General features: G+C 38.8%; 1 protein-coding gene and 1 pseudogene across 1 annotated transcript in view; one reads left to right on the top strand and one right to left on the bottom strand.

Moving 5' to 3' along the window:
• Positions 1–14505, bottom strand: part of LOC139716209 (uncharacterized) — a 33524-nt gene extending 19019 nt beyond the window's left edge. The window contains exons 1-3 of the mRNA XM_071627771.1: positions 13580–14505; positions 8917–9000; positions 1394–1612 (exon numbers count right to left, since the gene is read on the bottom strand). Coding sequence (XP_071483872.1) covers positions 1394–1612; positions 8917–9000; positions 13580–14501 — 1225 coding nt within the window. The 5' untranslated portion in view covers positions 14502–14505. The remainder of the gene's footprint in view (positions 1–1393; positions 1613–8916; positions 9001–13579) is intronic.
• Positions 14506–16756: 2251 nt separating this feature from the next.
• The window catches only part of LOC139716252 (ectonucleotide pyrophosphatase/phosphodiesterase family member 5-like), a 35738-nt pseudogene continuing 26156 nt past the window's right edge, over positions 16757–26338 (top strand).

The raw sequence follows: 26338 nt of genomic DNA, 5'->3' as shown, positions 1-26338 counted from the left end.
GCTCCGCACGACAAATCCAAGCACAGTCGGCGGGTAAGATGCACATATCGAGGAAACGGTCTTCCCACGTACAACACAGATAGCTTCCTGGCTTCTGGGCAGCGCTACACGACAGCGGTGATTCACCACTCCCGCTTTTACGCCGTTCCAATGGGAATGACGGATATCCTATTTCGCCGCGTGGGGAGCGGATATCACTCTCTTTTAACCCTCTAACTCTCACAATACACCTACAAATGAGTGACCTTAATGACATCACCTCTTGCTTTCCTTTCCAAAATAATGACTCTCCAAATTACACCATGATGGAGCTCATCAATGATGCGATTGAGAGTTGTGTAACAATGTTAGGGTGTAGAGAAAACTTTGAAGATGGGTTAGAAAATCATTCTTTTAAATGCAACTCTACACATTATTCCCACATTCACTCTACTTTCCTGGTATACATCCTCTTTAAAAAAAAAAAAAAAATCTAGATAATAATCTTTGAAACTATGGCATAAAACCAAAAATAGAACAAAAATTCAGAATTTTATGAGTGAAGTTTCTTCAAGTAGGATTTGTTTTTTATTTCTTTCTTTCTTTTTCTCAACTTTTGATTTGATTCTGGAAACCTGTCTCAAAACTGTCCCATCACAAAATGGCTGCATGGTAGATAATTCAATACAGGTTCGACAAAATCACCAAAACACACATGAGATACGGTGTACACTTTAAACTGACTCCCTAAATGTCAAGTCTATATTTCATGCACTGAATTACAAAGCTCATGGTTACACTGTACATTATCATGACATCCAAACCCTTTCAATAAAGGCACCTTTGAGATAACTAGCGCTTTCAAAAATATGGAATTCAGAAGACATTCAATTTCTTGACATGAACAGTGAATTCCACTGTAAGTTGATACAAAGTATTATAGTACCCAATGCCATTCAGTGATGAAGATTATTGGAAACCTGTAGGACTCCCACAAAGGAAGGCTCCTTGCTGTTAAGGTCTGCTATAAGGCTTTACTATATGGGGTCTTGCTGGGAGGTATTGGTACAAACATGTAGGAGGTCTTGCTGTGACGTCCTGCTACCAGGTCTGGCTATGATGTCCTGCTTTGAGGTATCACTTTAACCCGCTGAGGACGAGTCCCGAGTATACTCGGGCAGGTGTCTATGGGAAATGCATGTTTTAGCAAAATCAGCCTGTCCTCAACGGGTTAAGAGGTCCTGCTATGAGGTCTTGCTATGAGGTCTTGGGCAACAGCCTTCAGGCAAGAACCTGTCACAGAACCAGCCCACCACAACCTAGCCTCTCGGTTTATTAAAATATACTGTACCATGCACTCCACCTTGAGGTGTGGTATGGGAGCACACCCTTGTTGGTTTACATGTGACCGTACCTCTGCCAAGGAAGTGTAAGATGAGGCTGTGAGCCAGTAGCATCTGTCCACTGCGCAGCATGCAGCCCCAGCCACAGTCACTGGTGAAGTTGGACCCGGCCAGCGTGGGGAATTCCCTCCGGTAGGTCATCCAGAGGCGTGAACTGAAATCCTGCTTGAACTCCTCTACCACCATGGAGCGGACTGTTTCCATTCCGATGGGCCGCTCAGGATCAGGGTCTGAAGAAACCAACAAACAATGAGAAGGGGTATGGGGTGATTAGTTTGCAATTAAATGACTGAGAAGGGGACCATCAATGTTGTGAAACATTGTCTCTTCAGTGGTAGTATAATAATCCATTCATCAGGAATCCTACAGGAGATATGCTAGCTTTTGCACACAGAAGCAATTATTGAAAATGATGTTTGACATCATTAATCAATGCCGTGGATCTTGAAGATATCCTACTCTACATGTATCTGTAAAACCCATACAATCTCTACAGATAGGTGCGACGTTCATTGTATATGAAGCTGTCACACTATACATGGTACAACAGAGAGCAGTTGTTTTACTGAATGATGATGGGCATATAGTCATGAGTCCAACCAGAACATATCGTATACTGTAGGTACAACAATGACTAAATGATAATAATACTAATAATGATGCTGGACCGACGACTTTCAGTCCCAATTAAAGAAGTGATAGAGACGATAATTTGTATAATTTGTCTTACCATCATCTCTAGTAAAAGTATCATTTCAACCAATACATGAGTGTACACATATCATTCATATTATCATCACAACCATGTAACTAAATGACATAAAAGATAATACAGTCAAACCTGGCTCAACGGTCACCTGTCAATAGCAGTCACTATAAAAAAAATCGCCTTCGCAAGAGAAGGCCATGTTAAAGACCCTGCCTATAGCTGTCACCTGTCTACATGTTCATCAGCCACTTTTTTTGTTTTACATTTCCTTTGGGTGGCCACTATACACAGGTTTGATTGTATCAATAACCCTGCTTGCTATCGCCATTTGAATGATAGGTACGAGCTGGATCTGAGAGTGTGAACAGAGTTAGCAGGGTGAGTCACATATTGCAAGGACCCAGTCACTGTCAGAGATGGAGAGGAAGTGAGTAAACTAGCAGCATCTGGTTCACATATACATGAGACTCTACAAGCCACTCATCACATCTATACCATATCTTAAAGGTCTGAACAGGGCTCTTACAAAAGGGGAATAGAATAAAGACAGGACAAAATCATCAAGCATGGTAAAACATCCAAGCAAGGCAGAGAATGTTTGGTTGAGACCTGATGTCGAAGTGATTCCGATATCTAATTAGCACTCTAACATTGCATCAGGTGTAAGTTGCGATCTGGACCCAAGAGTCTTGCAATTGCAGGAACAGAAAACACACACGTGTACCTATCTCAAAATGCAAATGAATGAGCTTTTAATGACCACCTTTTGCTAATAATTATAGCAATTGATAATTGACTTTCTTTTTGGAGACCTGGTACTTGTCTCATTTTGTCACTAAAGTTGTGTGCATGAATTGATTTTGAAAAAAAAAAAAAAAAAATTTAAAACAAAACTCAAAAGTCTGCATGTGACTACAAATTCTTAGCCATACCGTATTATGAAAATGTAAAGACTGACTTCATACTGATAGAAAGTAAAACAACAACGGTTCTGGATACTCTGCATGAGGTTTTAAAAAATAGAGGTTTGTTTTCTGCTGTGTACATTTGTACATATATACACATTGTAGCTATATCCCTCATGTCCTGGTACACTTTGTAAATTCTTCAGGAAACTACAGCCCACATAAATTTCACTGCTGGCCAAACAGTAATGCACCTTTAATGTAACTGAAGCAGGGAAAGGGGGAAAGTTTGCCAGACCTTTTAAGGCCTGCAGCTGACAGAGATGGGAAATCATTCACAAAGACGCCAAACACGGCGCACCGCCACAAATCTCTCGCGTGCACGCTGCGCTTCACCATAGTTTCCTGTGCGCAATCGAATGGCTCCATCAACTACGGGTCGAACGCTCAAAATTGAATTTCATCTCATCGAAACCCATGTCAACCATGCGTGTAACATGGAAGTTACAATCAGCTGTATGTTGACAAATATAGGATGCCCTTGTTGGCTATGGATTAAGAATAAGCCTCCGAGACAAGCTATCACAATACGGTGAAATCAATGTCATCTCTGGGAACTTCGGAAGTGTGGAATCAAGATGTTCAAATAAAAAGCGCAAAGTTTGCAGAAACTTCTCATCATTTCATCTGATTGTCAAACAATAGATGTGGGCATTTCCACGGTAAATGGGTACTTTTCAGGGATGTCTCTTTATTTTTGGTTTCTTATATATGTGCATTACCCCTGAATCTGATCTTCTAGAACACTTCAGTAAGAGATAACTTTGTCCCAAAATTGCTTCAAACAAGCAATTTATCAAAATTTATGCCAAAATGAAAAATTTTTGGTGAACACGTGTAACGCAGGACAGAAATCCATGTACTAACATATGAAGGTCAAATTATAAATGCTCATTGAAACTGCTGTTTTTCAATTGAATGGCTTAATTTTGATGAGAGAAGATAACAGCTGTAAAATTCAGTTGAAAATTGTGTTTTATGCCATTTCTAGACTAAGTGGTGAACGCGCGTAACATGGACAGACCAAAATGCGACAAGACAGTCTGTCCATGTTACACGAGCCCACCACTAAGTCTAGAAATGGTATGAAACACAATTTTTGATAGAATTTTACAGCTGTTATCTTCTCTCATCAAAATCAAGCCATTCAATTGAAAAACAGCAAAGTTTCAATGAACATTCATAATTTCACTTCAATATGTTAGTACATAGATTTCTGTCCTGCGTTACACGCGTTCACCCAAAATTGTTATTTTGGCATAAATTTTGATAAATTGCTTGTTTGAAGCAATTTTGGGACAAAGTTATCTCTCACTGAAGTGTTCTAGAAGATCAGATTGTGTTCAGGGGTAATGCACATACTGTAGGAAACCAAAAACAAAGAGATATCCCTGAAAAGTACCCATTTACCGTAGAAATGCCCATCTTTTAATATGGAAGTTGAAGTCCTTTGTGTCATTTGAATTACTTTTGCATGAATCCTTCTTGAAAACAGGTTCAATCAGCATGTATTTTCAATAGACCACTGATCATACAATTGAGAAGGTGCTGCATCACAACATGAGTATCACTTTTAAACAGGATATGATTGCATGTGTTGTCACAGGCCGTCTATAAAAGATACAAAATCTAGCATGCAGTATCCATATATTGCAGAGGTACAGTATCTACACATTCTATAGGAAATTCTATGAATAGTTGCGAAAGTATAAATCAATGCTTTTCATGTGGATTCAAAACAGAGCACTATCATAGCACTTGAAATACATTCCTTGCAACTTTATGCATACTTGTACCCTGAGAGACAGAGCATTACGACATTTAAAATGAAACTTAAAGAAGCAGTAACTTTTGAGTAGCCATCGTGACACAAACATCCTTTTGATACCGAAATGCAAATGATCAGGTTGCAGCAATGTTATTTGTTTGAATTAGATAACAACACTTTCCATCTGAGCACTTGGAAAACAATATCAGGACTCTTGTTTTCTAGATATAAAATCAATGTCATTACAATTGTATGTGTAGTGAAGGGATTCTTCCAAAAATGATAACATCAGGTCTATGTGATGAGGGTACCTGCAACAAGTTGTTGAGACCAAGGAGGTTTTATACCTGGAGTTCCAACTGACTGTAATTATTCAAACAGTTGTCAGATTTCTATTGATGTAAAAAAGAATTCCACAGGTGCACTTGTGCCTTTGATGATCGATGTTCGACGCCGCCGTCTTGCTGAGCAATCTGAAGATTCATTTTGAACGTTATCATAATGTTGGCCATATTTTGCTTATTTATTCATTAAAGGAAATGAAATTTCACTTAAATAATGATAAAGCATGTAAAACAAAAGTCAATTCCATCCAGAAATTTGCGCATAAGTGTAAAATCAGAGCTGTATCATGTGAAAATGTTTAAAATTGTACCATCCTGGAAAGCTGGTCTTATCACTTTTCTGCTTAATTTCCACACATGAAACTAATATGGAATAATCTTCAAATATAATTCTTTATTGATAGATATATCAGATTAGTGCTCGGGTATGCCCAGTCATATTTTCATCTTTATTTCAGCATTTTTTGCTCAATTTCTATTAGCGCATCCTCGTGTCTGTACCACCTACCTTTTATAAGAAGGGATAGCGAAAAGTAATTACCATCATAAAGACATGAGTCAATTGTCTTCATATCTGCGCGGCATATCCTTTTTGGCGCATGCTTCAAATATTTTTGAGCAGCGGCTTCGAACATCTACACAGTTGTGATTCCATTCTCTAGAACCTCCTTGTTGAGACCAAGTGCAAAGTTATTGACCTGCACTGATATCATGATGGTCACTCTCTCACTCTTGAAATCTCTTTTTAATTGTGTTTAAATCTCTCTTCCCTTTGTGAACCACGTACAAGGTAAACCCCATGTGTGCCACATTGATCTGACACGGCAATGCATTCATAAGCGCTTTTGCAAAATATTGTTTTTCAAAACCATTAACTTTTATTGTAGTGTTTATGCTAGAAATGCAGTATGACGACAGAAAATGACAAGCTTGGCTGTGATGTAAATTTTATGACAAAGCTATGGTTAGGATGCTTTTAATGTACTGCAACACGCTGCAATTTACCAATCAGTACAACATACAAATGTGACGTGCGATTGTGTGTTTGAGTTAGACGTGAAGGTGGCTGTTGACTGAGTCAGACATGGAAGCATGGCGCACAAAGAGTTGACCATATTAACACCTACACTGTACATGATTCTTGTGATGCAACAGCTGTTTGTGAAGCAAGCTGTCATTTCATTTACTGTGAACCTATTCACATAAGTTAATGTAGTGAATACAGTATTGTGTGTAGGTCACTCGAGGCCTTGTGAGGCCAGGACATTGCTACACCTTTACTTTGAACACCTAATTACCATGTTTGCCACAATTATGTCACTATTTCACATAAACATAATTGTGAATTACTTTAACATTCCGTGACTTTCTCTTTTCACGACAAAGTTTGATTCATTAACCTATTTTCAATTAAGTTTTGTTGATTTTACTTTTTTATCATAATAATGCAGTGGAAGTACTGCATATCAACAGCCACAGTAACTTCAAAATGGTGTTGAACTGCACTTCAAGGTTGGCACAGGTTATTTAGATATTGAGACCATAAAGAAGTTTAATTCATAGTTTCCTTTTTATCCCAGCTTCAGTTTGTTTCAGCTTCAGTTTGTTTTACTGTAAAAGCAGAAATTTTTGCGGTGTTGAAATTTTCGCGCATTTCGCGCAACCAGAAACTAGCGCGAAAATAAAAGCACGCGATTATTTTTGCTTGCCATACGTTCCTGTGCGTGATGTCTCGATTCCGCTGAATTAAAAACACGCGAAACTCTTCTGGCCCGGCGAAGCGCGAAAAATTAGTCACGCGAAAATATCCACTTTTACAGTATTACTCCACTAAAATGAAATCATTATGATAAATCAACAACAACCTTTTCATCAAAATATGAATAACAGTACGTTACTATAAATACATACAAGCAATCAATAAAATCATGTGTTCATATGAGAACACACATTTTAAAGTTTGTGGGGGAGGAGACCGTAATTGGCAGGTTATTTCACTGGGATAATGCACCAGAGGCTTTATATGGTATCAGTCGAAATACAAGGGCGTTCACAACCACTAGTTCACCTGCTTGCAAATCTACACTGTTTGTTACAGTTTTGAATGAGGGCTGCTACCAGTGGGACAATAGTACCCCTGACCTCAAATAGTGGACGGCAATATTGAAAGATGACAAACAGATTGGTGTACCAGATAACACTGAAGCATTCAGATTCTGATGCAGGGCTCACTGAACTACTGGTATTAACACTGGTAATACTGAGCAGGGGTACAGATATGGTACCCTTGTGCAAAGTTTGTCATAGTTCTGTATTCTGAAGTTCAAATGCATTACAAGTGAAGACAGCCATTGAATTTGCTGTTGCTGGAAAAGATTCACAAGAGAAGCTGGCTGAAAAACTGACTGAAAGAGTGGTAATATTTTTCATACTGTGAAACAACTAAAATAATCAGTCAAAATGCTGATAAAATCTTGCACAGTGAAAGTATAAGGTGTGTGAACACCTAATCTATTCATCCAATTAACTTCGCCTACATGTTCTGATAAAACGCTTGCACTGGGACAAACTTGCACGATACCAGGCAATTTGCATTTCCAGTGAACTTTTGCTATTTCCTGTCGTATACGATGTTAGCATTGCAGATGACTGCACTTCTGAATTCAGTCACACAACCTTGATGACTAGTCAGTTGATACTATATAAAACTGGTTTTGCACTGTCACATCCAGCAAAACATGTATCAAGAGTGTCCTAGAATTTACCATAAAATTAAAAAGGATCAGGTAAATGTGCTTGACTCTACTGGCTAATGGTAGTGATTTCACTCTATTTTCAAGGTGACTTTTCAAATTAAACAATTGGCGTAACAAAATGTACACTAACTTTATGTTTAATTAAAATAGAGAAATTATTCCTATTAAAGACAGTTAAAGACTCTTTATCTATTCTGTTTTAACAAAAAATGTTGGTCATGTACACATAATGCCACTTCCTCTGTGGATGATATAATAATGCCATGTAGACATACACCTCTCACATTGGTTTGTACAATTTAAGCGTTACTCATCCTGAATTTGCTTTTTTCATCTGACGATGACTTGACTGCATGCTGATAAAAAGCATGGCAAGTTATAACTAAGTGCCAGAGGCCTGTGTTAATACCTTGTAAATAAGCTTGCCAGTTTTGCTGTTGTTGTTGGTTGTGGTGGTGTTATTGTTGTTGCCATTCTTTTTTTTTTTGGGGGGGGGTTCTATTTCTGTTTTTGGTATTTTCTCATTCTAACACGGCTTTCACTGATCAATTATGTCTTTGATTTTACTGTGTTTATCAAAGACAACTTGTAAATCATTGTGGAATTTCTCTTCACGAATCAGGCTCAGTTATTTTCCTCCATACTGAATTATAGAATTTGCCAAACAATTACAGCAGCAATCATGGAGGGGGAGTGCCCTATACTAAAATGAAATGTTTTTCTGGTGGTTGGAAATCCATGTTTAGGGTGGTTTTTTTATTTGTTGTTGTTGTTGTTGGTGGTGGTGGTTTTTTTTTTTGAGAGGCATGAGAAAGTGCTTGTCAGGTGTGTTGGCATGAGAAAAACTTGGTAAAAGGTCTGTCAATAATAAAAAATCACATTGAAAAGACATCAATTCCACGAATACATAATGCTTTTTGTGTTACAGCTGAAGGAGAGCTTGTCTATGGCCATTCCAGATAAAGTACGGGCAAATGGATATCAGCACCTACCTTCCGGCCTCTGATGGTAGCACTTGCCGAGGAACCAGATTGGTTTCTGGGCGCTGAAAGTGGTCTTGGTCTTAACCGTCCATCCTGTAATGAGAGGCAAATGACACAGGGTAAGATGCCACTTTTATGACTGTGGGTTTGATACTTTAGATTCAAAGTCTCTACTAAATAATTTAAGGAGAGTAGCAAATAATACAGTGGTTCTGAGTTGGTACAATGTAAATGCCACAAAGGTGCCTGTAAAAAGCACTGATCATTTTAACATCATTGATCATAATCAATGTACACTTTAGCAAACTGAAAACTGAATTGTAAAATTGTAAAATTTGCTGAACATTTTGTGCACGTTCACCTTAGAGTGTGAACAAACTTACCAGATGTACATTGTATGTGCATGTATGTGACTAGAATAATCCCTTTATAATTTTTAAGTAAATCAAGGTGTCTGTCAAATTTGATCTTCTAACACCTCCTTGTCTGTAACATACAGTACATTGTACTTTCATATATTTCACATGACATCTTTGTTTTTACACCGGATTTTGTCTCACCTCCCTGTTTGTTTGTTTATTTGTTTGTTTGTTTGTTTGCTTGTTTTTAAAGAGAATGAAGGGTTTTACAACTGAAGTTATGCAACTATTGTTGTTTTCATTTCCATTTTGTTTGCATGGCTCCATCAAACTGTATTCAGCCTGTAGAATCAACATATCAATGTCATCATAGCCTGGTAGATTGAATTGGTGTGAAGTACGGGTCACTGTTACATTTGCTGAAGGATGACAAAACAATTTGGTATTGAAAATAGAAACCCAAACTTCAATGCTTTTCATGTCTGCCAACAATACCAAATGACATATACTTCTCACTTCAAAATAATTAGTTATGGAAACAGAAAAAAAAAACTGTAATAGAAACAGAGAAAACAATTTGCTCTCATAGCTGAGTTAAGATAAATAATTGTCTATCCCCTATCTGATCCAAGAGGAAAGTGAACAAGATTTTACTACCTGCCTGAATGGAATTTGTGGCGTCACGTGTGCTAATGCCCTCGTTAACAAAGAATGTTTCGGTTTTGATGCCGTTACAATTGTACATCAGTGCAGCATCACTGACACGTAACAAAAATCTCTCCACAGCACTCAACACCAGTACGTCATTGTTTCATATCCACTCAAAATAATACCTCCTTGATGTAAATGGCAATGGAATCAAACGAGGGCAAAACAGAATATTGCAGGAAGAGCATCAAACCAAAATGAAATAAGCAATAAAAGTTAAATAAAATATGAGAAAACTCATCAAGGTTCACTATGGGCACCTTGTTCAGAATATCATTAGACTTTACTACAATGTCACATGTAACTGCGAGATCGAGGAAAACCTAATATTATTGGCGGTATAATCTCTATTAAAACTGCAATTGAATGGTATTCAGTGTTTATGAAGCACCTTATGCATTCACCTCTAGCAAGAGGAAGAAATCATGCTCAGCTCATTCAGCGCAACATCTAGTCATTAATCATCACATGAATGTGGTAATCAAATTTGTACACTCAACTATGCATGATGTCACCTTCAACCACTGTTGGATAACAGGCAATTTAACTCAATCTGATAAGAAACTCTGAATAATGAAGTGGAAAACCTTAAGAAAAACATCACTTCTTTTTAAAAATCTTCAAACAGGCGATCTGTCATAAAAAGACATCACTTTTTGAAAATTTGCATCGCTCGATGTACCTAAACAAGGTGATGATTAGGGTGATAATGAAAGGTGCTGTATTTCTCTTACACTTTCTGAACCTCATGACCTGCAAAGTGAAAGACTTAGAAACACAGCGGGAGAAGTTTTCTGACGTTTTTCCTAACCTTTGTTTTCTTTTTTTAAAGGGGAAGTCCCTGATTACCTCAATTTGACTCTATTAAAGCCGAGTGCTGAATTGTAAAGCCCTCTAACAGTTAGACAAGCCCTGGAGATCACACTGTCATAGTGTGACACATTACCATGATTAATACTACCACAATTGCTTTGGCAAAGAGAGAATGAACCTGGGCTCTAAAGATCCAGTGTATTCATTGAGGATGGTGGACTACACTGATGGTCTCATATTCAGGCACAAATGAATTTAGTTATTTCAGGGCAATCTGGTATCGTCACGAAAAATAAAAGGAGGGGGAAGGTGCTGTGATGTACTGGGACTATCTACACATCTTTTTAGGGTATACATTATACACACAATGTCACAAAGCCATCGAGCTTGTGCATGAACAGTACTGCTACTAAGTTTCATTTTGTTTCTTCTTCTCTTGCTTTCTATCTTTTCATTTATACCGAAGGATTAAAAACATAAAGTACACAGTTTTCCCATTTGTATTCTCTTTTTTTAGCATCAATATTCTATATCCCACTCATTCTCTGTCAGAATTATTGTAAAGGAAGTAAAGGAAATTCCAATTGATCTCATAGAATGGAGACACTGTACACTGTACATGTGTATGTACATTGATGCATTAGTGATATCAAGAGAGGGCATATTCTTTAATAATCTGTGTATTACACACACAAAATGTACATTGTACCAAGCACAGTTCATTTGGATAAAAGATGGTAAACCTGACCTGCAACGTATCGTCACATGTCTCAATAAAACAAGTCATGTGTTCAACTGCAACTCAAACAGGCAAAGTCCACTTTGTTGATACTGTACATATGACAAATATATTTGTTTTAGTGCATCATGACACCTACAGTGTATGATACAGTATGTGTACCGGTAAATGCTGGACCCAGGCAAGACACAGGGAATTACAGGTTCCATAGACTGTATTCACACTCAATGATGCACACTTAATGGAATGTGGCTAAATAGTATTGAGTTCTCAAGAAGTTCAGTACATACTTCTTCTTTTGTGTGTGTGTGTGTGTGTGTGTGTGTGTGTGTGTGTGTGTGTCGAAAATAATGTGTTACAAGACGTGAGTAAATCTTTGTTTGTATACAATACAAACACATTACAAGGTATGTTTTCCCTGTAATTTAAAGGGCACTACAGTAATTAAATACTGATAAAGTGGCTTTAACAGAAATAAATGATGCAATAAACAATGCGGTAATTCACATTTGTGCATCATACAAGTATTGTAGGCTGGGAAAGGGGAACATCGTTCAGTTCTACATTATGTTGTGACCCTACTGTATCATACACATCATGTTGTACATTTGCGCGCTACAGAATTTCTGTTCATTCATGATAAATGCTTTAATTCATGAAAATAAAGAATTAATGCTGTTTATTAGGGTCATGATTCTATTCCACTTCTCTAGGCCACCAAAGACTGTCATTTTGCAAAACTCCTGAAAGAGTATCAACAGAAAATAAAAAATACACACACACTACACAACAGAACAGTTTTCAGCAACAGATGATAGCAGCTTGTCAGTAAAGGAATAAATGCCCTGGATGTTTTGTATGCAGTGTGACGAATAAGATATATCTAGAAATTGAGGATCTAAATACAGTTCAGCAAACTGACAGAATTCCCAACTGTCAAGGAAAGTATGTTTCTATTTATACCTGTACTATCATCACATCTTGCTCATAAGGGTTGCTGAAGGCACTTTACGTCTGAGTCACACTTCGAACAGACTTGGATACGAACAAACACAACACATACATTACAGAGCCCAAGCAATACACAGATCTGGAAATGGAATACAGGGTACCATACTTTATATTCTTCTTTTTTTTTCCCCCCCAAAAAAATGAATTACAGTATTTACGGTACACATGCATGATGATTTCTGTACATGATAACGTACTCAGTGGCGGATTACTGATTGAATTGATGCATTCATCTGCTAAATCTGTGAATTTGAACGCTGATCTCTGAAATATGGAAAGCTACAGGTATGTAATAGAAGTGGGCACACTACCTTCCTTTTCATATTTATATGGTAAGTTGGCTCCAGTACATCTCTGTATTAACATCAATTTGTAATTCTTATACTTTTCATAAAATTGTTCAGTAAGTTCAGTGATTGCACACAGATTTGTGAAGCACTCAGTGAATTTAAGGAAAATCTGACAATCTGTTCCTGATTCATGATTTCTTCCTTTTTTTTCCCGAAAAGTTCATTTCTCTATGACAATGAAACACCTCAAGCTCCTCCAGAAGGCATAAAGTGTTCTGCACTATTAATACCATTGGAAATGATTGAGAATATTAGAATATAAATCCAAGTGTTTTTCATCATTTAAAATTTGAGAGAATACTTTACAGGGTAGTATTCACAATGAAACGTTATACTATTCTGGTGTCATTAATTGTGTCTATTTAGACACAGCAGCACATGGAATTAATCAAACTTAAAAAAAAAAAAATCAGACTCACCTTTTAAACTGTGTCTATATTCCCTCAAACTTTCACCGAGTGTAACACTTATCATTCTGCATGCATTCTGCATTGAATTCATTCACTTTGGAAAGACATAGATCTGAGCCTCTTGAGTGTACATTGTAGTTCTTTCTTCTCCCTTTTCAAGCTGCAAAGGAGATTGATTTCTGTTTATATTCCAGTTTTCCCCTAGATAATTTTGAATGACAAATCTAAGTACTGGCTCTAACACCATTCAAGGTTAATGTCATAGTAACATGTAATACCTACCATACTTGACATTATTCCACATAGACATCAGTTTATTTTTGACCTTCTCCGCCTGATCCTCCCCTGCATCTTCCGACGTCGTCGCATCTTCCACCTGAGCCTCGTTGGCATCAAAGGAGGTGGAACGCGTGTAGGACAGTCTCCTCGTTCGTTCTTTCTCCTCGCGCTCCCGCCGTCTCATGGTGGCACGATCGCTGGAGTTGCTGCGGAATCGGGAGCGAAAGTCAAAACCCTTTTGAGTGATGTCACCCCGCGACCTCCTGGAGGTGCGACTGCCCATCTTGGTTTTGCCAGGACTGCCCACACTGCTACTAATGGTATGCGTTGGAGATGTCTTGTCCATTCTCGTGGGAAGGATGGGCGACTTTTCTGCACTCCCAACATCTGTATCGTTCACATTTACAGAGTTTGTCCCTTTGCTCAGATATCCCAATCGAAATTTGGTCCATGCATTCTTAGTCCTCTCCTTATCAGACCCCTGTTTGTCCTTGGACCTGATCCTGGGAACACTCTGTGGGGATGTCTGATCAGGGTTAGGGGATTTCTGGACTTCGGCAAAGTCCAGTGAGTCTGTTGAAGTACTGTGAGGAAGACCACTCCCCCCAACGCGAGAGCCACCAATGTTATTATAATCCACAGGCCTGTTCTCACACTCCATATCTGGGCTGACCACATTGAGGTTACTTTCCAGCGACTTGTGATGACCCTTGCTGTAACCTATGCTAGACCTGGACTTTCTACCAGTGCCAGAAGCATGCGACAGACCCGACGGTCCCGGTTCCCCACTGAAAGCCTGGTCAAAGCTGCTCCTCTGGCTGGAAGGTCCAGGACTCCTCCCACCGTCATTGCTGTCCATAATTTCAGCAAGGGTTCTCTTGGTGGCCTTCCAGGCCTCCAGCATCGGCTTGTTCAGAAAATCCATGACTGCCTCTGTGGAGAGACAGAATGCACACAGTATGAATTAATTACACAATAACTAACAAACGCAATCATACAGTAACAATATCCCACAGGAAAGTTTATGGTACCTGAAAGGGAATTGCATTTTTCATGGTCAGCTGGACTGCTAGTGATGTTATGGTTGTGCTTTGAAGCTAATAAATTATATATCATAGAAAAACATTAAATGCACAAAGATCTAAAGCAGTCTGACCTGTTAATGAGGTCTTTGTTTAATGTTAAGAAAAAAAAATGTACAGTATACAAATGTACTTGCACATCATGAAAGTAATGGCTACACTTCAAAGCAAGTTCACTGTGTTTACAGTTCCCAAAATATGAATCACTGAGCATTCATCAATTTCTACACCCTGATTTGCAAATCTAAGGCTGCTTCAACTACCTTCCTTGTGGTGGTATACTTCAAAGCAGACTCTGCATGGAAAGGGGGATTTGTACAATACCAGCATTTTTATTCTTCAGCATTACTACACTCCAAATGCCCTGGGATCTTGGCTTTTACAACATATGCTTGAACAAATCATTGCAGTAGAGTTTCAGTAAAATCAGCTAAAGTTCAGAATACACTAAAAAAGGTTGAAAATTATGTTTGTTTGTTTTTTGAAAAAGTGCTGTTTGATATGTAACTCTCTACTTGGTTTGAACAATACTGGTATACAAATAACAATATTACTATGGTTCATTGTTGCAAGCTGTACAAACCGGACTGCAGACAGTATTTGTTGTACAGCTCTCTAAAAGTCATCAATATTTCATGCAAACATACAAAGTGTATTTCTTCTTTTTAATATCACTGTGCATTCAATATAAAAGTATCAAACATGAAAATGAAAAAATCATATCGTTGTATTTTTTTTTTTCAACAGAAAATTAAATAAACCTTCAATCATTTTGTTGGTTTGATTTTTATCTTAACCATCAATATAGACTTTAACCTTGGTGTGAAGTTCCACCTTCAATGCTTGCAGTGATTGTACTGAAAACACACTCCTGGCACGATTTGATTAAAATACATCATGTACGATGTACATATCACACAACAAAGGCAGCAAATCCTATGTGTCCATACATACCACTTACCTTCCACCATAAAAAAAGCAAGGGCACAGCAAAGCCTCATGCAAAAGTGTTCAGTAAAAAAAAGTACATTTGTAGGGATGAAGAGGGTCTACACAATGTGTCCTATGTACCAGAGGTAGGACAGCACGTGTCTCAAGAAAAAGGCGAGTGACCCCACCAGCACAATCCATACCCCTCACCTCTTTGAACATGACTGGACACTGCTGCCAGTGTGGTGGTCATCTAGAAGGGCATGTATACCAGTATACGGCCAGACAGGTGCAGTGGCAAAGCCTGATGACAGGGAGGGGGTTTACCTCTGACTCACGTCTGACATTTACTAATTGGTTGTACTGCCAGCAGGAAACTGGCTCATACTTCGTCCTCTGGACACTGGCAAAATGTGACGTGACTCATGTTCAGGCCAATGCCTTAATTCCTCCCTAATTTTTTGCATCAATTTTTTTTTTTTTTTTTTTTAGCATAGTGATAAGTTTATACCCATATGTGTGCAACAATGTGTTCCAATAGTATCCATACTAGCTTGTGAACATGTGCTATTAATGGTTTGCAATTCCAGTGGTACCAAGAAAGCAATCCAAAACTTGTAGACGCAATCAATTACTACGCCCTGGATTTCAGCTTCATCTGCAGTTTCTTTGGGTTTTTGTGAATTTACAAATGACAAACCTCATAAGTCTCAATAACTAAGAAACTAATTTTACAGGAATTGATATAAATTCCATGTTGCACAGAGACCTCGAAAATCAGTCATGGCTCTGTAACTTGCAGGGTCTCAATAAATCCACTGCCTGGGTGTGTGTTTGTACACTGAAATTAAAGAAAGCTCTTTGACTAGATTTATGCTTGAAGTTGCGGAATTAGCTTAGTAAAGTCTGCATTGTGAAATTCTTATTCTATACAGTGCTAGGTACAATTGCACGGTTGCTGAAGAGTCCAGAGTATACTCGGGCAGGTGTCTATGGGAAATGTGTGTTGAAGCAAAATCAGTCCATCTATCTGGAACAGACAGGGGAACGGACAGAGCCAAGGAACCCCACCAACTTCTCCGTCAAACGAAGAAACAGGTAGCTGCAGCTTCTACCTGACACTCTAAGAGGTAGCCCATGCCATGCAGCAGAGGACCCGGCTAGCAACATGGGGGACAGGGAAGACAGGGACAGCCACTTTGGGGCAGACGAGATGAAAACTAAAAGTTTGGGTTGTTATGTTGACATTGTGGTAATATATGGTTTCTAAATGTTATCTATTATTTACTGTATCTACTGGTAGGCCTATTGAATGAAGACATAATGAAAGGAAATGAGGATAATGAAAATATAAGATTAAATAGGAAATAGAATACTGTAAAAGTGGAAATTTTCGCGGTGTTGAAATTTTCGCGCATTTCGCGCAACCAGAAACTAGCGCGAAAATAAAAGCCCGCGAATATTTTTGCTTGCCATATGTTCCTGTGCGTGCCGTCTTGATTCCGCGGAATTAAAAACACGCGAAACTCTTCTGACCCGGCCAATCGCGAAAAATTAGTCGCGCGAAAATATCCACTTTTACAGTATATAGTACAAGTAGAGTAGCAAGGACAGGTATTTTGGAACATTCTGATCTAGGAAAACAATTTTTTTTGTCTTGGTTTCCTCCTTCCTATGTACCATTATCTATTTGATTTCCTATTTTCTACCCGTTATCTATCTTTGGTTTCACAACGGAGGTTGATAGTGCATAATTTAATGTTTAGATCCTTTACCAAGAGTTTTACCTTTTAAGCTCTATTTTGAGAAGAACAAGGTAGAAGGAAAGTTATTTGTTAACTCTCTCACAAAAGTGCTGGGCTTGTGAACCTTACTGTCAAAGTCATTGAGGTACAACCAGGGGAGTCGTAGACCTCGTTGCCTTCTCAGGTGCAAAGCACAAGTGTTATTGTTTTTTGTTGTTGCTGTTTGTTTTTATTGGGTACTCAACAACCAACTAACAAAAAGGAAAAAACAAAACATAAACATACATAATTTGTAGTACAGTTTACACAAATCAAATTGAACAATGACCGCGGGGCAGTCAGATACCCAGGTAGCTCATGAGAAATTTCTGGCATAGACCAGCAGGCCATCACTGGTATGCCTACAGTGTAGGGGACAAAGAGGCAGATGTCCGACCAATCACCGTCCGGCCACCAAGTGATTTCTTAAAATCCACCGGTGGCCTGTGGGAGATTGTAAAGTTGCCAGTGGGCCATCAGTGACTGCTTGGACTCTGCACAGAGAAGATCCCCCTATTTTGCCAAATTGTGACCTAGAATCGAGCGGTGACTGACGGGAAATCGACATGTAGGACAGCCACCAGGCAGGCTACAAATCGGCCGGACACCATAGTCTGGGTGCCAAAGCCACTTTTTGGGCCTAACCTTGTTTTACCGTCCACCCAATGTTTTTTGATGGTTTTACCCTATTTCAAGGGTGCTGAATCCGAATCTGGATGATGCAACTCTTGCATCCTTGAGGGTTTTGAGATATTCAAGATGGCCGCCAAAATGGCCGCCCAAACCGGAAATTCTCACGTATTTCATTCTCAATGGTGAAAAATTGAAAACACTTGATGGTTTTACCCTATTTCGAGGGTGCTGAATCCGAATCTGGATGATGCAACTCTTGCATCCTTGAGGATTTTGAGATATTCAAGATGGCCGCCAAAATGGGCACCAAAACTGGAAATTCCCATGTATTTCCTTTTAAATCGTGAGAAATTGATAGTCCAGTACTTACGAATATCATAATCACGCAGAGTGCTTTTGAAACTACCTTTATATTGATATCTACTATAGTGGTCATGGATGCAACCATTTCTAGTGACGTAATCAGAATATGCCACAAGTTTCATAAGAGTACGCGGCGAGACTCACAAGAATACAAGACAAATTTGAACACCAAATACCAGCAGGCCATATTTTAATATTACTCTTATAACAAAAAGGATTAACTTCACATCAGTCTGCGGAGCCCTTATTGGCTACCACAGGCATTACTCTATAACAATTATTGTGCATAAAGAAATTTTCAGTCTTATCTTTGTGTTTGTACGTTTCAGTATGATGTCAATATCATTTTCTTTCCATTACGTGTTAAAGTTCCGTTTGAGACATGGCGGAATATCTCAGTATATTACAATACCATTGTGACATTCATTTTGGATGCCATTAATTGTTGGCTGATTTGACAAATTTGCTCAACCGAGTTGAATTCAAGAATACGGATTATTGCTTTTAATCACTCGCTTCACTTTATAGCACAATATTTCACAATTTATAAGAAAATATCAAGGAATTTCTGTTCATACAGGACATTTGTAAATATCTCAAAACCTTCAGCACCCTCGAAATGGGGTGAGACCATCAATTTATTTTCAAATTTTTACCATTTAGAAAAAAAAAAAATTAACATTGGAATTTCAATTTCTGCCAATTAATTTGGCGGTCATCTTGGACATCTCAAAACCCTAAGGAACGCAAAAATGGCAACAACAAAATGTCGAGGGTGCTGAATAGGGTCTCAAAAATTTCAATATTGACAGTTATTTTTGCGGTCATCTTGGAATTATCAAAACCCCCCAAAACACAAGAGTTGCATCAACCAGGTTCGGATTCAACACCTTCTAAATAGGGTAATTCCACCAATTCTTTTCAATTTTACACCATTTAGACCGAATTAGGGGGCCTAAATGGGAATTTCCGTTTTTGACGGCCATTTGGGGCCATTTTGGCGGCCATCTTTATCATCTCAAAACCATTAAGGATGCAAGAGCTGGATCCTGCAGCTTGAAATTCAGCAAACTCAAAATAGGGTAAAACCATCAGTTTGTTTTCAATTTTACACCATTTAGAAGGAAAAAGGGGGTCTCTACTCTACATGTGAGTTTCCATTTTTGGCGGTCATTTTGGTGGCCATCTTTATTATCTCAAAACCCTTAAGGATGTAAGAGTTTTGTCAAGATTCTGATTCAGCACCCTCAAACTAGGGTAAAACCATCAATAGTTTTTCAATTTCTCACCATTAAGAAGGAAATACAGGGGAATTTCCGGTTTTGGCGGCCATTTTGGCGGTCATCTTGAATATCTCAAAATCCTCAATGATGCAAGAGTCGCATCAGCAAGATTCGGATTCAGCATCCTCGAAATAGCTTAGAACCATAAATTGTTTTGAACTTCTCACCATTTAGAAGGAAATACATAGGAATTTCCGGGTAATTTGGCTGCCATTTTGGCGGCCATCTTGAATATCTCAATATCCTCAAGGATGCAAGAGTCGCATCATCCTGATTCGGATTCAGCACCGTCGAAATAGCTTCGAACTATCAATTGTTTTCAATTACTCACCACTATAGAAGGAAGTACATAGGAATTTCCGGTTTGGGTGGCCATTTTGGCGGCCATCTTGAATATCTCAAAATACTCAATGATGCAAGAGTCGCATCAGCAAGATTCGGATTCAGCATCCTCGAAATAGCTTAGAACCATAAATTGTTTTGAACTTCTCACCATTTAGAAGGAAATACATAGGAATTTCCGGGTAATTTGGCTGCCATTTTGGCGGCCATCTTGAATGTCTCAATATCCTCAAGGATGCAAGAGTCGCATCAGCCAGATTCGGGTTCAGCACCCTCGAAATAGCTTAGAACCATCAATTGTTTTCAATTTCTCACCATTTAGAAGGAAATACATAGGAATTTCCGATTTTGGCGGCCATTTTGGCGGCCATTTTGGCGGCCATCTTGAATATCTCAAAATCCTCAAGGATGCAAGAGTTGCATCATCCAGATTTGGATTCAGCACCCTCGAAATAGGTAAAACCGTGAATTGTTTTCAATTTCTCACCATTTAGAAGGAAATACATGGGAATTTCCGGTTTGGGCGGCCATTTTGGCGGCCATCTTGAATATCTCAAAACCCTCAAGGATGCAAGAGTTGCATCATGCAGATTCGGATTCAGCACCCCCAAAATAGGGTAAAACCATCAAAAAACATTGGGTGGACGGCAAAACAAGGTTCAGCCTTTGGCACCCAGACTACCACTGTGAGTTGTGACCGTAGCCTAACCAGTGTACAGTGTATCTTGCATGATGTTTTAGGAGTACTGGTCACTGTTTGAGACAACACTGCCACCAAAACACACATTACAAACAAAAAAGGAGAAACAAATATTCACTAGTAAAAATGAATAAAAGGGAAGCCACGCTTTTTTCTTCTTCGTCTTTTTTTTTTTTTTTTTTTTTGGGGGGGGGGGGGGTCATGGTTACTAAATATAATAAACTCAGCTTATAATTTTGTGCAAGTTACTGTATACACAGTACTTGTAACATATAATTTAAAAACAAAAATAGTTCAGTGTTTGTCCCAGGAACCTTAAATTCTCAATGCTCGGATGGTCAGAAGCTATTGCAGTGTGTTTGTGTGTGACACACACACACACACTTGGGTGATATACAATGTACAACTGTATATTGATGTACAGTTGTACAAAAATATATGCAGATGTACGTGTATGCAGCACTCGAACATTGTACATTATAGTAGATGATGACTTGCAGGGGAGGGAGCATACCGAATGTTCCACCAGAAGGGTTTGAAATGCTATTGAGGGACTTATAGCCTCCCAAAATAGCATTTCAAACCCTATGGGTGGAACGTTTGGTACCGGTACATGTTCCCGACATCAAAAGTCATCATCTGTTATAGTCAAATACCATCATCTGTTATGGGTTGAATTTTCTGTGGAAGCCATGTTCGCAACGTCAACCATCAGCACAATGCACTCGATCACTCGCACAGAGCCAAATTCACTATGCACAGGTCCTTCAAATCACACTTTCATACAGCATACGCATTACAATAATTGGTCATCTGCTTTTTCACATTGTTTGGAATAGGCAAATTTATCCTATCGATTGCGTGAAAAATATGATCGTTCAATCGTTTGGTATCGTTTGTCATTTGTTACGTGAAAATGCTTTCCCATGGGAGAACATTACAAAAATGTTCTGCCCATTGGCGAACATAACCAATGTGCCTCCATCACGTGACTGTGTTTAGCCAAGGAGGTTCGAGAGATGGAGTTACAACTGACTATTATTCAATCAGCTGTCAGTTTTCTATGGATGGACAAAAGAATTCCACAGGTGCATTTGTGCCTTTGATGTTCGATGCTTGAAGCTGCCATCTTTCTTAGCAATCTAAAGAATCATTTTTAACGCTAACATAATATCGGGTATATGCTGCTCGTATATCAAATGCAATGAAATTTCACCTACACTTTGTAATGATAAAGCATATAAATCAACAGTCAATTCCGTTCGAAAATATGTGCAAAAGTGTAAATTTGAGCAGTATTTTGTGAAAGGGTTTGAAATTTTACCCTTGTGGAAAGCCGGTTTCATCACTTTTCTCCTTATTTCCGCCAAATGAAACAAATATGGTATCATCTTAAAGTATAGTTCTTTATAAATTAATATATATGTCAGATTAGTGTACAGACACGTAAAGTCGAGTAATTTTGATCTATTTCAGCAATATTTGAGCAATTTCTATTCGCGCACCCCCGTGCCTTTACCATTGTCTACCGCCATCGTTTGAAATTAAGGATAGCGAAAAGTAATTACCATCACAAAGACATATCTTCCTTGGAAAGTGGCTGGTGATTATGCAATGAGACACGAGTCAATTGTCTTCGCATCTGAGCTGCAGATCCAGTTTGACACATACTTCAAATATTTTTGAGTGGCGGCTTCGAGCATGGGATCAAAGCGAATAAGACTGTTGTGACTCCATTTCTTGAACCTCCTTGGTTTTATAGCCAATCACTAACCGGTATTTGACTAACCCATTTAATATGAATGTATGTAAAACTACCAGTAGAGAATAGATACTGTACATACAGAAAAAGAGAGATAAACAGAGAAATAATTGGCTAGATAAGAGATAAATTAGGGAAAGAACCAGACATTTGTATAGTCTACCTATAGATAGAGGAGGTTTGTGCAATGTTTCACTACATCTTGGTTCTCACTCACAGGAAATTAGCAGTTTTCAAATAAATTTGAACAACTACATACACAAACATTTCAATTACAGACTGTCATAAACTTACTGGTTAGTGTTGTACAATGTACATGTACACGTGTATACATGTAGGCCAAGTGTAAATGTACACGCACACAAAATATTGTCCCTGAGCTCAGCTCATGGAAGGACAGTAAAGGATCACTGAATTTACACACAGTAAACAAGGAGTTGAAAGTCCATAATTACAACATTGTATGTATACATACAATGTGTAGAATACATTGTATGTTACATCGCAGCAATCACTGGCAATAACTGTAATAATAGTATGTGGTACAGGAACACCAACACGTTCATGCACAGTTGTAATCCATACAGTATACATCCATAGATACATGTACTTGTATCATAAACAACATATTTCTGTTACTACTCATTTAGTAATCATGGTAATCATGAGCAAAATCACTACATCAATTTCAAAAATCAAACACAGGGAGACCCTAAAGTAAACTGTAGATTGTCTACAGTCTGATAGTGATATCATCTAAACAGTAACATTTTTTTCTTTTCTGTTAAATAGCGGAGGTGCAAAAGCTACATTGTAGTATGAACTAGCAAATAGGACGTACAGCTTTAATAGTAGGTGGTACAATGTTACTGTACAACTGGTACAGTATATTGTCCCCCCCCCCAAAAAAAAAAAAAAAAAAAAATAACAATTGGATTTCTGCATTGATAACTTTCAATATCTATGATTAAACTGTCTGAATGCTATTTCAGGGTCTAAAAATATAACATCTCACCTACATTTTGCAGAAAATCCCATTCAATTTGGTTAAGTTGTCACAGAAAATGTGGATCATTGTAAAGCATGTCTTGGGTCTGTTTCTTCCAAATTTAGCTCTTGGATGCTCTTGGAATTGCATAATGTGTGAACACAATGGACAGAACTTGGAGGGAAGGGATTCCTGACATGCTCAACAAAGATCTTCATTTCTCTTTGACCACTGAAGCAAATCAGATTGGGTTTTCTGTAAGATGAGGGTACAAGTAATATTAAATATAATTTCATAACCTAAAGTTGTATTTGGATTGATTTACTATTTCTAAAGTTGTTGCGGAGGTTCCCGATGTAAATTTTTTTGGGGGGACATACGGTATATCAAATGCTACCTTGAACTTTCAATGGCTTATAATAGCAAGTCACTTTCCAGTTGCCACAGAGCTCTAAAATACTTTGAGGCAACAACTGGTCATGACCATATACAGTTGTGTATTAAAAGTCTCATGGATCTGGTCCCTTGTCATTGCAATATTAGTAACATTAGGCCAAAAAAAAAAAAATTGTTGTATTGGCGTAACCCGCCCGACCCTAAAAATTCCGCCGACCCCATGTTTATTTATTATTTTTTTTGCTATCGATATCAAATATCTTGTTGATTGCGATCACGATCGCACAAACCCGGAAGTGGAAACGGCTCTGGGGATATCGGATGTACGAGGGAGAGATCTAGTGCATCGCATAAGCCTCGCTTGATCAGTACGTCATCTGTTTCCAACACGGACGCGTACTCTAACAAGATTTATTCAGTGTATACATGTACTTAGCATTCAGACTGCGATGTATTGTGCACAGTTTTGCCATAGGTTTCTTGTGTGGAGAACTTACACGAGTCTGTATATGTGGGACTGTAATAGAGATCGCCGTGTGCGATGAAAAGATCGTACATATGGGTCAATTTGCATCAATCTTATCTAAAGTCAAAATAGTAAAATATGAAGTGAAAACATTCAGGATAGGGATTTCAACATCTTTAAATTCTGTGAAGGGGTATAATTCCAGTAATATCGGCCTCATAAATGATTTGTAGAATAGATGAACACAGCACATCCGGTGCAGCAGTTGTAACTGTTTACTGAGCTGAGCACGAGTTTTACACGTAAAATGCAGGTAGCAAAAAAAAAAAAAAAAAAAAAAATCTGCCCGACCGACCCTATTTGAAAATCGCATGTTACGCCAATACAACCTTCTTTTTTTTTTCTTTCTTTTTTTTTTTTTTTGGGGGGGGGGGCCTTATGCACTTGTCACTGTAATGACTCACCCCACTACCCCCGGACATGGGTGCGTCATTTCCTCGTTTGGTCCGTCAAATTTGTGACCCAGGTGTTCGTCATTTTACCAGCTTTGTCCGTCAAATTTTTGACCGAGGGGTGCGTCAAAATCCCATCATTGTCGGTCAAAATTTTGACCGAGGGGTGCGTCATGGTACGTCACTTGGCTATGGAAAATAACACACATTTTTGCACGCTGGATACACGTACCGCGAGTGAAATTACAGTGAGTGCTTTCCCGCGGCAAGTGAAAATCAAAGTCGGGAAGCGTTTTGGAATAAGAGGAAAAAATGCTTGCCAGAATCTGGCAAGCAAAGAATTTAAAAGCCACCCTTTCTCCTTACATTTTCCCTCCAACAAACCCATGAAATCATGCATACTCAATCTCAAACCAGGGACTGTTCAGCGATGTAACAACTTAGTTAAATCTTTCCTGTCGAAACGGCAGCAGAAGAACTGCTTGCCGCATGCCATTTTCTGCTCGCGGGATAGCCCGACCAGCTGGCCAGACGCGCGCGCGACGCTGTTACTGTAGCTGTGCGAATCTCTACGTACCGCGACTTGGCTGTAGTTACACAGTACTCGAGCGGGAATATGAATGCCGTGGCGTGGTGTGTACCTACCTGCGCTGCAGCAGTATGCATCCACCGCACTAGCAATGGCCGCGCACACACAGCGCATTCTGCACACATGTGATTGTCATGTATGGATTGCATGCACAGAATACATACTACTGCACGGAATATCGTAGCAGCAGCGTGATGTACGGTGAATGACAATACGGTGCTTACATGGTAAGGGAAACTTGCCGAAACTTTTACAAATTATGTGTACGAACCAAAAGAAAATGAAATTGCTTGAATAAAACTTATGCAAAAATCGTTTCAGTATTTACGGGGGTGCGTCAAATGTACCGAGGATGTCCGTCACAAAAGTGACCGAGGTGTGCGTCACTTTCAACGTGTTGTCCGTCAAAAAAGTGACTGTGGTGTTCGTCACTTGCAGCGTTATTGTCCGTCAAAAAAGTGACTGTGGTGTCCGTCAAAAACCCCGTGTGGTCAGTCAAAACATGACCATGACGCACCCATGTCCGGGGGTAGTGGGGTGCATCATTACATTGACAAGTGCATTACAAACAGATAAAAAACAAAACAAAACAAAATAAAACAAAAACACCATGCAGATATACAGTATCACAGTCATATCTGTCTAGTATACACAAGATCCTAAAGCAGGACAGAGTTAGGTTACTCCCAAAGACAGAAAAATCTGTCTGGAGGAGTTTTTCATTTGATAATAATATATCTACGGATATATATCTTTTTTTAACTTTTCAGTTTTATGGCTCTCCTCCGTAGACAAGGGGATTCTGTGAAGCCAGACAGTCTCTGCAGAACATATTCCCAACAAGATAAAGACCAATCTTTCGGTCAACTTGCAAGTGTTAATGTGAAGTGGCAACTGTCTGTGGATCTGATTGGGCCTTTTCATCAATGAATTAAATGGCCCCTGCCAAATGCCATTGCCGCAAATAGGCATGCTGTACATGGCCTGACGCA

Source organism: Diadema antillarum, unplaced genomic scaffold, assembly GCF_040938485.1.
Source record: "Diadema antillarum isolate AM-2024a unplaced genomic scaffold, OU_Dant_1.0 scf00000063, whole genome shotgun sequence".
Classification (NCBI taxonomy): domain Eukaryota; kingdom Metazoa; phylum Echinodermata; class Echinoidea; order Diadematoida; family Diadematidae; genus Diadema; species Diadema antillarum.
This window is presented reverse-complemented; position numbering and strand designations above follow the sequence as displayed.